This window comes from Chrysemys picta, chromosome 2 (assembly GCF_011386835.1).
Source record: "Chrysemys picta bellii isolate R12L10 chromosome 2, ASM1138683v2, whole genome shotgun sequence".
Classification (NCBI taxonomy): domain Eukaryota; kingdom Metazoa; phylum Chordata; order Testudines; family Emydidae; genus Chrysemys; species Chrysemys picta.
In genome coordinates this window covers 22,064,257-22,077,607 of record NC_088792.1, presented here as the reverse complement: position 1 = coordinate 22,077,607, position 13,351 = coordinate 22,064,257, and the positions used below count along the sequence as shown (strand labels likewise).

The window sequence follows — 13,351 nt, the reverse complement described above, 5'->3', positions numbered from 1 at the left end:
GGACCTCCATGGACAGGACATCCAATGGCGCTTGATCCCATAAGGCTCACAGTCTTATAAAAACAGTGCTCTGTCAGAGCCATTGGGTGGTGGTGTGGATGCAGCACTCAGTGACCAGCTCATCCAGGTTCTAGCCCTACAGAGCCTCATACCACTGCCCGCCCTCAAATGTTGCCTGATCAGGCTTATCAGGATGGGTCCTGTGAAAGACCTCCAACAGTTATGGGGCATGAATGTGACTGGCAAACACTCTTCAGGACTGTATTCCTCCCAGTCCACCAAGTACCACAACTTGCCTTATCTGAGTTTGGAGCCCGGAATGGCATTGACAACATACTCTTCATGACCCAGGACCTTAAGAGGCAGAGGTGGTGGCTATACATGACCAGATAACAGGTTCTCTGTGTGCAGTTTCAGGAGCGAGATGTGAAAAACAGGATGTATTTTAAGGGACTTAGGTAGCTGAAGTTTAAAGGCTACATGGTTAATCCACTAGCAGATCTGATATGGCCCATGATATTGGTGATCCACCTTGTGAGACAGCCTGCCCATATGGAGTGGTTGGAGGATAGAACACCTTTTGTCCAGTTGTGCTTTTCTTTTTCTGACAGTCCACATGCTTCTTATAGACTTCCTTCGTTTTGTTGAGTTGACCCTTCAGCTGCTTCTGAATGTGGTGAAGTCATTGGACCATATCAGTAGCTGGAGGGTTTTGGGAGGGTGTCATCAGTGCAGGATGGAACTAGGTATGAAACTTGTAGTTGGCAAAAATGGAATGCTGGCAGAGTCACCTGTCTTTATGCTCCGAACCCTGGACCTAACCCCCCGACCAGGCTAACAAGGTAATCAGCCTGCTGACAGGAGAAGTCTTGGACTGGTTCTCTCCCCTGCTGGAGCCAGATGATGCGATGTTGACAGTGTTGGGGATCCTTCCTCCAGGCCTTCTCCACCATCTTCAGTGATCTCCATCCTACGCACATGGCCAAAGCCATCCTTGGAAGCTCTGACAGGGTCAGGGCTTGACTATGATCCTATGCAGCGCATTTCCACTGGCAGACATGGAATCGAGTGAGGCAGTCCTACTATACCAGTTCTGAATTGAGCTGAGTGAGGAAGCCAAGGACAAATTAGCCCACATGGAGCCTCCCATGGGCTTGGAAATGTACACTGACATATGTATCTGGATTGATAACCAGCTGCATGAGTGTTGAAGGAGAAAGGAGGGGCTGCACTGCCACCATGCCCATGCCCCACACTGCCAGCCCAAAACCAGACTCCTGAACCAGAGGCAGCTGACCATTGACGAGAAGAAGCGACTCTGATGCACTAATTTGTTCCTTTTCTGTGGCGACAGAAGCTTTCATAGCAACTTCTGAGGCCTCAAAATTCTTCCTCAGAGAATCTTCTGTCACAGCTCAGAGCACCTGATTCCCCCTTGATGGTCCAGCAGGCTCCTCAGCCATCACCTCTCTTGGGTGAATACATGTCTGTCTCTCCCTTGGGACTGGGATATTTCCAGGTTGAAGAGTTCCATTCCTACACTGTATTATTCCCCAAAAGTTGAGTGCCTAAGCAGGCTTGCTTCGCTTCTCTCCTCAGTGATGGTAATCAGTGTAATTCCCAGCACATACAAGTTACCACATAGTTCTTTCTAAGCAAGCACTTTTGTTCTTAAGGTAAAAGCATTACAAAGAAAACATTCGAACAACCAAAGAACCTACACACATTAACAAAGCTTCCAGAGATCACCTCCAACTAGGGCTCTGGTTGGTGATTAGTCCTTCAAACCCCACACAGGGGGTATTCCTGTGATCACCAGTTCATAACAGTTTTTATTCAAAACTAGCCACCAAATCTTGTATGATCTCAGTGGGCCAAAGACCCTCCAACTCTTCCCTAAGGACTGGGACCCCCCCTTGGACCAGAGGTGCTGTTTCTCTGCTGGATCAGAAAAAAAGACGTGAGTCAGTTAACTCAGGCTATTTAATCAAACATTCTCCCTTTGTCTGTTGGTCCCTGAAGAACCCAGTCTGAACAAGTAGATGCAAGCCTCCCTCCAGACGCTGCCAGCTCTCTGGAGGTGCTGCCTAACCACCCCATACTGAGCTTAGTTCCTGGAAGGCTGTGGTCTCCCCTCCTGTGGAAATACATACACCATCCACAGTACATAAACATTTGCATTTCTAATACAATGAACTCCTACAAAACTTAATTCAATAAGGTTTGTCCAAGATATTGTCATATCTATCATACCTTCTACCCTGTGTGTGGTCTAAAAGGGGAAAAAGTCTCCTTTAGCTGGAAGACTCAAACTCTTAGCAAAACAAATGACGGAGTTCACTTTCCTCATTGGACAAAGAGGACTCTGAGGAAGAGGAAAGAGTTTTCCTATTTTTTTTTTTTAAAAGACTGTTTGAACTTAGTCTCATCCTTATGTTCTGAGCATTTTACAAGAGTTTTTAGTTTCTTAGCTGCCAAACCAGGAGTTAAAGTACAGAAAGAATTAGAGTCAATATACACAGCTATTTGGGAGGAGCCTTTTCCCGTGAGACTTTTTTTACTGGCTGCCATTTTGTGCACTTGAGCCCCCAGTGAAAAACCAGGCCAGTGTCACTGCAGGAGCTAGCTCTTTATCAGGAGCTACTGCTATTTCAAATGGCCTGGTACAGTGTTCCTTCTCCTAACTAGAAATCCTAATGAGTGCAACCTCAAGTTGACTGAAAGTCCATGAGAACTGAGAGCATTTAACACCTTGTTGGACTGGACCTAATATGTTGGTAATAGAATTCCAACCTCTCTTGCTGATAGAATCCTTACTGAAAGTGACTTTCACTGTAGATAATGTCTGTGCCACAGCTGCTGGGTGGGCACTGTTATGAAGACAGCTATTTACAATGGTAGATTTATGGTGCATTTATTAGGCACTAATTCATTAGGAACTAAAGTGGTTGTTTAGCTGAAAACTAGAGATAATGTACACTCGACATATAGTATAAATTAAATACTCAGCTCTTTTCCAGACAAAGTGAATTAGCCTTACCTTAATACAGTTAATTAGTACTCAATGCTTAAGCAAGCTCTGGTGATCAAACACAGGACAGAATGTATTTGTCTATATGAGGTTTATTAGCATACTAAAGTAAAACTAGAAAAAACCTCAAGACTCAAATGCAGAAGATAATTAAAAAATCAATTAGTCCTGCAGCAATTACACTAAAATCCAGGGGGTCTCATTCTTCAAGGCTAAAATGTTCTTTATCCAAGTATAAACAAGAACACTCAATTTTAAACAACCTGACAGAATTTCAGTTAGTTACTCAGAAGTGCATTTTATGTTCAACCTTTCTTTTAAAGATATTCTACAATTAACAATCAAAACCCTTGTTACTATTAACTGCACCCCCTTGGTAGAGAATTTGAATTCAAACTGCTTGACAAGAATGCACTTGGTACAATTTTTTTGTATTAATAGTTAGAGCTGGCAGCATCTCCATCAAGAAGAATCTTCCTCAATGCTCCTTCTGGCAGCTTTTTGTTTTTAATCTCTCCAGCTGCTTGTTGCTCTACGTTCTCCACTGGATGTTTGGCTGACTTTCTGAGTACAGATGGACCAGATGTGTTATAATAGATCAGAGACTGGAATCCTTCCATGAAATAACTTTTTGAATTGGGGGTTGAATTGGTTTTTGTTGTATTATTAAACCCTCAATTTTTAAATGCTCTGAAAGGAGTAATTCATGCTATTGGACTAATACTTAAAACAAAACAAATAGCAGCTTATTATCACAAACACTCATGTTTATAAGTAGAGGCAACCACTTTGCATATCTGGTGACCTTAGCAACCAAGTATCAATAAGTGATAAAACTAAGTCCACTGACTGGACAGTTCTAAGGCAACTGCAAAACACTTGACATGAACATTTGTAGATGGATACAATTGAGAAAATGATTTCCCATACAACAGTATATTGGATCACTGCTTTCAATTTTGAATGTTGTTATACAGACATGCATAACTCACAAATCTCAGCATATTGATGTGTAATCCAGAAATAAATGTTAATGGATTACATTTTACATGAACTATTATTTCTGTTAGAAAATTGGCCACCTTTCAATGTGATTTATGATCCCCAAATTTGAAGATATTACTTTAAGAATGTAACAGGGTGTCAGGTTCTAAGATCCTGCAAAAGGAAGAGAAATGGATGATGGAACAGTAGAAACAACAGCAGCAAGATTAAGCAGTACGCCAAAAGTACCAGAACCCAGACTTGCTGCAAGAAGGAGCACTGGAACCAAGAGTTACAAATTCCCAGAGTGGCTGCTGCAGAGGCTCATTAACCGTTTCATTAGCCAGGCTGCCACTAAACTCAGGCTTTCCCTGTCTGAGCTGAGAAATGAAGAGGACCCAGCGATCTACCTGGTCACTATTTAGTGAAAAACTATGAGGCTTACTACATCTAAGTGTGAAGAAGGGTCCCAAGTTATCTGTTTGGCCTCCTTTCTTATAGAAGAGGTACAAGCTAACATCAGGCCCTGAAAGAGGATGCTGCTATATATTACAAAACTGTGAAGACTGCTATTTTGGAGCGATTATAAGTAATGCGGGAGATGTAAAAATACCATCTATCTTATATATCAGAGGGGTAGCCGTGTTAGTCTGAATCTGTAAAAAGCAACAGAGGGTCCTGTGGCACCTTTGAGACTAACAGAAGTACTGGGAGCATAAGCTTTCGTGGGTAAGAACCTCACTTCTTCAGATGCAAGTAATGGAAATCTCCAGAGGCAGGTATATATCAGTGTGGAGATAATGAGGTTAGTTCAATCAGGGAGGGTAGGTGCTCTGCTAGCAGTTGAGGTGTGAACACCAAGCTCCCAGTACTTCTGTTAGTCTCAAAGGTGCCACAGGACCCTCTGTTGCTTTTTACATCTATCTTATATAGCGCTTTTCATGGGTAGATCTCAAAGCACTTGACAAAGAAGAGCAATCACTCCTTTGCTTAAGCTTGAGAACTAAAGGATATCCTGATATTGGAGTGTTAATTGAAAAATCTGCATGAGAAGCATGCAGATAGACTGCTCTTGTGATTCTGCTGCTGTTCATAGCTTTGCTGTTCAGAACCTTGTGGGCAGCAGTGAAATTGACAAAAATCAGGTCAGTTTCCAACACTTACTATTTGGGGAAGATCAGAACAGCAGAAGATGCAGCATTGGAGATACTCAGTGAGGAAAAATATACACAGCGTATTAGGAAGTATTCCTACTATTATAAAATACTTTGTTCAAGAAATTGACTAGGATATTTGGGGCAATTTACTACTAGAACTATCAGACTTTTTATCAACAAATAAGCAATGCTGACACAAATGAGTCTTTTTTGTGTTTTTGATAAGTACAGGATCAGTTATTATTTACTCCAAATATTGAAATAGTCAGAATCACTGTGCCTCTTTACTTAAAGTTGCACAAACAGCACTTGTTACACATGTGCCTTATCACTTTTACATCCAAATACGAATGTAGTAGGGAAATTAATGATTAACTTGTCAAGCTGGGAAGGGGAAAAAATGCCACACTTACCTGTGCCTCCCCAAGGTCATTATTCACCACAGTAAAGTTTAGCCCAAGTTCTTCTACATCCCCTTCGTAGCTCTTGAGAAAAAGCAAATTTTTGTACATTTCTGGATCTAATGAAGCCAGATGATGAATGTCCACATCAGCACTTGTCCCCAGCAACTTTGAGAGGAAAAAACTAGCAAATGGCAGCTCTACCAGCATATTTTCATACAGTGCCTAAGAATAAAAACAATTAAGAAAACTACATTAGCATTCATTATGGGTACTACGAAAGTTATTTTTAATATCTATCATCTGTTTCTTACATTTCTGTAACTTTCCCTTAATGTAATGTCTGAGTAGAACCTCTTGGTGTAAAAATATCCATGTACTGTATCCATTTACATGTGCAACTGTAATCTGAAATTTTAACCATCCTGCTATTGAAATATCATGCTTTAAAACTTTACAAATAAGTTATCTGCCCGTTGCAAAAGCCATGGCATTTTCACACTCTAACATATATCGACACTATGACTATAACAGTTGCTGGGAACCTGTTAGACACCATCATTCATTTACAAGAAAAACAAGGGTTATCAGTGCCAATACCACCTCCTCCAGAATGTCTTCAAATCAGATGAAAGATGTCTGTTCTATGCCATTAGTCAACCCATACAGCTACTGTGAAGCAGATTCCAGAGTTTCCATTCTTACCTCTAATTTGCCCGCCATTTCAAAGGTAAAAGGTGAGTGCGATTCTACTCTGAAAAATAACTATGTAAAAATTGCCTCTTCTTACTAATAAATAGCAGATCTTCATTCTTTCTGTACTCAGAGTCAATGTTGCACACTTTGGTGAACAAAATAAGTTACTACTTTTTACTCCTGTTTAACTGGAAGAAATAACAAAGCTAAGAAAGAGAAATGGCTGGATTCTATTCCTTATTGTGCATTGTCAACATGATTTGCAAATTTCCAATTACAATGCCTATCAGCTATACCTGTGCAATATACCAAACTGAAGTCACTGGTGGGGCATAGGGGCAATCAAAGGCATAAGTTAGCCTGGCTAAACATTGATTATTGTTGATGTGAGAGTATGAAAGAATCCACCTTGATTTTCAGTTCCCAACATCATTCATGGATTTTTATTTTTATACCCTGTAAACTGAAAGTATTTGATCTAGAAATTGTGAAGCCTACATGGAACCCCACTAATCCATTTTTTACTGAGTCAAACTTTGAAATGTGATTATACACTGCTACCTTGATATAATGCGACCCGATATAACACGAATTCGGATATAACGCGGTAAAGCAGTGCTCGGGTGGAGAAGGGCTGAGCACTCTGGTGGATCAAAGCAAGTTCAATATAACGCAGTTTCACCTATAATGCGGTAAGATTTTTTGGCTCCCGAGGAGGTATTATATGCATTATATCGAGGTAGAGGTGTACTCTATGTAAAGTCCATGCATATTCCTCCCATATACCAACCTGTCGGTCAGAGAAAATATCCAATGATAGCCATCCTCAAAAAGAGGGAGAAGGGGAAATGTGTGGAGGAAGAGAAAGCATCCAAATGTTATACACTTTTAACATAAAAATAGATAAAAATGTGCATCTTACATTCAGACCTCCTTCTACTGTTCATTAGCCACATTAGCATTTTTCTCTAGACCACAATTCAACAATCATGACCTCAGTATTTCACACCACACCAATGGAGAGAGAACGGGAAAGGGGCATAAGGAGGCTATTACTGACAGTTTCCCTTTCTGCTGTTTGAAAGTTTAGCAATTTATGTGTTACTCAATTCCCCTGAGATTGCAGTAGTATTTAGAAAAGGAAATAATATGTAAGCAAGGAAAACAATGAAGAGCACTAATCACCCAGTGATAGCCTAACAAAGGTGTTAAAGAAAAAACTCACAATTGCTTAACCTTTTGAAGGAACATTTTTTGGTTGTCTTGTTAGACTTACCATTAAGAATGCATGAATAATGAGTTCAAAGCCAAAGGATGTATTATACATATAACTATATGATTTATTCAAGGTGTGGAAGTCGAACCCCGCATTTGTGTAGCTGACTTTAAAAGTAAACTAAAAGTGTAAATCATTAATTTGCAATGTATAAGGTCACTGTTTGCCATTCCAGCATTAGTAACAATAAAACCATTGTAATTCCTTAAATATATCAAAGCTACCTGAATTTAAAATGGAATCCCATCTATGACTCATAAAATGTAAATGCAGAGGTATAATTTTTTTTTTTTTTTTTTTTTTTTTTTACACAAGGCAGGTTTAAACCTTTAAAGCATTTTATATACAAGGACTAATAAATGATAGCACTAAAAACCATGATCACATCAGCTAAATGGATTATAAATTAAATTTCCATAATATATGCAACTGAAATACAAATGTAGGCATAAATCAAGGTATTTTCTAAACACAGGTTAATTACACAAATTCAAAAACTGTCTATTTTTTATGCAAAATAATCCACTTAGCATTTTTCATATTGGTCTTAATTCTTAGCCACTTGCAACACTTGCTCCTAGAAGCCTATCAATAACTCTATGTCAAGAAAAAATAGCAATAGGTATATGGAAGAAACTTGTATGTTATTTTTCAAGTGTCTGTCTTTTATGAGTGTTTATTGCCAGAAATTGTGCCCAAATGATCTGAAATAAAAAGGATTAATTATAGTAGAAGCCTTTTAATATAAGTGAGTGCACTAGCGATGCAATTAATGCAAATCGTGATGCTATCAGGAGAATAAATGTGAACAACATCACAGGCCATTTCTGTTTGCTGCCAAATAACTTTAGTAATTTACTACATTAAGAATCAATAAAAAAAATAATGCTTTTCAAATGCATCACTATCAATCTTCAGGTAGTTCCAAACTGAACATTTATAACAATCTAAAAACTATATAAAACATTTTTAAGCCACCTTGATTGTGCAGGTAGGTGATAACTTTAATTGCTGCTTATGTTAGCCAAGTGATTCTAAACATAAAAAGTAAAGTACATTTGTAAACAAGGTAAAATAAACAGTTAATATTCTAATTAGTGTAAAAGCTAAGTTTTGATATTGAATGTCCTAATAAAGTTTTCTCTTTGATAACTTAAGTCACGATCAGCTTCAGTCCTTTCAAAGAGGTGAAGTATAGTATAACAAAGCCAACATTGCACTGAAGTGGACATATGCCCTACTCTGCAGGAATCTGCCTAGATTGTGAACCTTTATCTTTCAACCACAGATTAAGAGCAGCAAATGCCTGAAGGAAAAAATTAGCTTACACTTGAGATGGGATCTGTTCTAACTCCTTCTCTTTGACCACAATTCTGATGTCTCCTGTCCATACCCTGGTGCCTGAGACCAAGGAGCCATAATGGCTGATCCAATTACAAACAAACTCCCTCGCTACTATTACAAGAACTCTAGTCCTTCATTCAGCCAAGCTTCCTTTAGCCCTTAATGGTTGGCTCTTTTAGAATCCATTGGAGGATGACACTAGTGCTTGGGAGGTCATGTGCCCTACTTTCCTATGTTAATTTGCCTTTTAATTTACTCCCTTGCATTGGCAAATCTGTCATTATCTTGTAGACCTAGGAGCTGCACATAATTACAGAAAGGAAATAACCCAAACAGAAACTCATGTAAGAAGCAAATCTAGCCTAAAACCTGAGAATGAATAGCTTATGGGCCTGGTTTTACTAGATGGCAAACATCTTCAAAGACAATGAAAGCTAAATAGTGCCTCCCAGGATCAGGCCCAGTCTTGCCCCCACTGATTTCAAAAAGAGCAGAAGTGGAAGCAGGTCCTTTCTTGGATTGGGAAGACTGCCAGTAAAACTCAGCTCAGGCCACTCATTTATCATTCCTCAAATTTTGAATCCTAGTGCTCAATCCTGCAACCAGATCCCTGCAGGCAGACCCTTGCACTCATCCAAAGCCCCACTGAATCCACCTGCATGGAGACATTGCAGGATAAAGGCCCAAGTCAACACTTTCCTGGTTGTCAAAAAACAACACACCATAGAAAGAAATGGTCATTCTACATATACACATACAAAGTGTTTTTTTAATGTAGAAGAGGATAAGGTATTTTTTTCAAACACAGAAGGTATCAAGCAACAGAGAGTCCTGTGGTACCTTTAAGACTAATACTTCTGTTAGTCTTAAAGGTGACACAGGACCCTCTGTTGGTTTTTACAGATTCAGACTAACACGGCTACCCCTCTGATAGAAGGTATCAAATATCTTAAATGTGTAACAAATACATTCAAGCAGATGTTATATAAAACAATAAATACCATAGCTCTGAGATATATACCAATATCATCTCATGAAAAACCAGAACAGATTTTGTACCTGTCCTGTAATTTTAATGACTTTTTGTTAGAATATCACTTTTTCTGAATTTTCTGGTTGTAGGGAAAAGCTTTTGTTTGTTGTACCTAGTGTCTTGGATAAATTTCATTAGGCTGATTACATTCTTTCTCATTTACTGCTTTAAATGGATACAGTATTCTCCCTCATCTTGTGTACCTCTATTTTTGGATACTCTTGCTGGGGTCATTATAATGGTTGCCATACTGCATCACAGAGATCAAATACCACAGCTTTATACAATATTGCATATTGTAGCAATTCTATAGGAACTGTGTAGTTATGTTCATTTTAGGATGTAACACACTTCTATTGAAATACCATAAAAGTAGTAATAAAAATTTACATTTCTATTATGCTTTTCATTTAAGGATGTAGTTTTACAAATATTAGTGAATTTATCCTCTCAACACCCACCTGAAGAAGGCATTATCTGTTATCTATTTTCCATAGCAATGGAAAAATGAGGCACAGAGAATTTAAGCAACTTGCCACAAGTCACAAAAGTCTGTGGTGGAGTGAAATAGTCCTGGGTCTTAAACTCAAGACCATCTTTTCTCCCTTTATAATATTAAATAGTTACATTTACAAATATAAATAAAAAGTTACCTGAATATATTCAGAACAAATATATAGCCAGACTGAAGTGCAACTGGTTACAATATGAGATAAGCAGAGGGGACAATCTGTTTGACTTCTAGACCTTTTATAGCATACCAACATAGGTAGAAACTTGTTTGCCTAAGCCACATGATATATCATAATACTCAGGTTCTAAAAAAAGGTTTTAAACATATTATTGCTTATGATACTGAAGACAGAAATGAGCAGAGTAAGATAGGGACACACAAAACTTTTAGAATATTTTTATACCCATTTTTTTCTGATGTTTAAAAAGTTTTAAGAGGCTAAAATGAACAAACGACATTTTCCAGGGTTATCAAAGCTGAAAGTGTCTCTTGGCAGTTGTAGCACAATGTCCTGATGTTGCATCTTCCTACTGTAATGTGCTGAGACATTGCTGTGGTCAGTCCAGGGCATTTTAGAAACTCAGGTGATGAATTTATTACTTTATGAGTGACACCCAAAGTGGAAAAGTTGAGAGTTGAAATTCTGAGGGACATTTGTGGATGGGCAGGAGATAACAATGTCATGGAGACAGCAGAAGAAAAACTAATGTGTTGAGAATGCTGTTTTTATCATGTATCATCAGAACAATTCTCAGGGCAGGGACTGCACCTTTTCTATATTCAGCACAATACTGAGCACATTCCACAGATCCTAAGGCTATGTATATTGTCCATTATCCCTACTACTTATGCACTACACAGGCACATTAGATTTGTGTATTATGGTCAGAGGCAGAAAGACAGATATGATGGAAAAGCTCTTCCAAAAAGGAAATTCTTGTATTGTGTTCTAATATTGGTCACGCTTTGAGTTGGTCTAGTCATTTCAGTGTGCAACAAGTTAATACAGAATGTATAAAGGATTTGGTAGCTTGGAATAACAGAGCTTACATGAATGTTAGAGCATGCTGATTAAGGATCCAACCCTGCAAAGCAGATACATGCATGTACCCATGCATCCACACTGAGTGTGATGGGACTTCAGGAAAGGGTCTCCTCCAGTGAATTTTTTTTTGCAGGATTGGGGCCCAAATAAGTTCTCACTTATGATTCCCAATACCTTCTGTATGAGGAAAAATGATTTATGATTACTCTCCATTAACCCTTTATTATAACCTAACACCACTTTTAAAAAAGCACTGAAATGATAAAGTAAAAAACCTAGAAAGTGAGTGTGGTCTTGAAGGGTCACAAAGGAAAAGACTGGTCTTTTAAAACTAAGTTATTTCCTTCATCAGCCTTCAAGACCCCAGGCATCCAGAGAGTAACCTTCTCTAGTTCAGTCATTTGTAAACAGTTATTAAATAATACTTAGTACTTTTATAGTGAAATTCATTTTCAAAGCTGTATAGGACCACTAATAAAAATTAAAGAAAAATAGAGAATCATTAGTACTTTCTCCTACCTTATATTATTTATATTCTAGTTATATTTCATCCTGTTCACAAATTCCTCTTTAAAATAGCCTAATTCTTTGTGGCCTGGTTAAACAAAAGTTAAATGTGAAGACTGACTGCATAGAAAATAATTCAAGAAGTGTTTTTTCTTTATCGTGACTTACTGCCCTCTCCTTACTCATTTTACCTTTTTTCAAAACTAGTATTTTCTCATTTTGAAGCACGAAATCGTTTCTTGTAGACATGAGCATAATAAAATTTTTGAAAGTGAGAAAAAGTAGATTAACATATTGCTTTCAACACAATTATGGAAAAATAAATTATAAAACAAGAATATCAGCCGTGTGTTACTATTTGGTTGCTGTAACCCATTGCCCCTCAGTCTGTATTTCAATGAATGCAATGCATTATATTATTGCAGTATAGAAAGACCCACTCAAGTCATTCTACAAATGGAAAATCTGCTATATAAAATATTTTTCTTTTAAATATTGCTGTACTTTTATTTGGCCACTACTGCATAGCTCTTCTGCTTCATAAAACATAAGGCTAAGACTTTATAGTACTGGTGCCTAAAGTTAGGTCTTAAATTCATGTTTAGGCACCTAAACAAGTGGCCCAATTTTCAAAAGTGCTGAGTATGCAAAAGGTTCATTTTGCTTCAATATGCTAATATTTTACTTCTGGAATTCTAAGTTGAAATATGATTTTCAAAGGATATAAAATAAGATGAGATTGGTGGTCTCAAACTAACTCTTGCTAGTTATTTATTAACATCACAAAACCACCACAACATACCACAGCACTACTAAAATCCTCAGCTCTTCAGAGGAGTAAAGTTTTCAGATAAAGCAAAGTCATTTGTAAATTGGTATTATCTTTGATTTCTTGCCTGCTGGAAATGTTGAAGGTCAGCAAGTACAAGTTCATAAAAGCTCCCGCCATTTTGGGTAACTGAGTGTTTCGGTTGTGGAAAGCTTGCTTGTCAAATTTGCTGCAGTCAATGTAAAAATCTGAAATTGATTAGAAGTTTGTGATAAGCAGAGAATGTACTAGTGACTGACTGATTAATATCTTAAAAATCTAGGGATGTGGTTCTTAATTGTATATCATAGAATACATTTCTAATTAAACTATTTGAGAATTTCTGCTATAATGATCTTGAATCATTTTGATTCATAAATGACGATTCACACCAAAGAATATTTGTATTACAAGAACAGTGGAGAGCCATTTTTAATCACCAAAACAATACACAGCACTTCACATCTACTCACTATCAGGGGTGTTATAATGAGGACAGGCAAACATCATTCTAAATTACACTACAATTGATAGCTAAAAGTAGGCTAGGAATAC

The 13,351-nt window shown here is 37.9% G+C and overlaps 1 protein-coding gene across 2 annotated transcripts in view; it reads right to left on the bottom strand.

Moving 5' to 3' along the window:
* UBE3C (ubiquitin protein ligase E3C) overlaps window positions 1-13,351 on the bottom strand; it is a 179,469-nt gene that overhangs the window by 30,873 nt on the left and 135,245 nt on the right. For both annotated transcript variants that reach the window (XM_008162984.4, XM_065582755.1), the window contains one exon: window positions 5,586-5,798. In XM_008162984.4, the coding sequence (XP_008161206.1) occupies window positions 5,586-5,798 (213 nt within the window). The remainder of the gene's footprint in view (window positions 1-5,585; window positions 5,799-13,351) is intronic.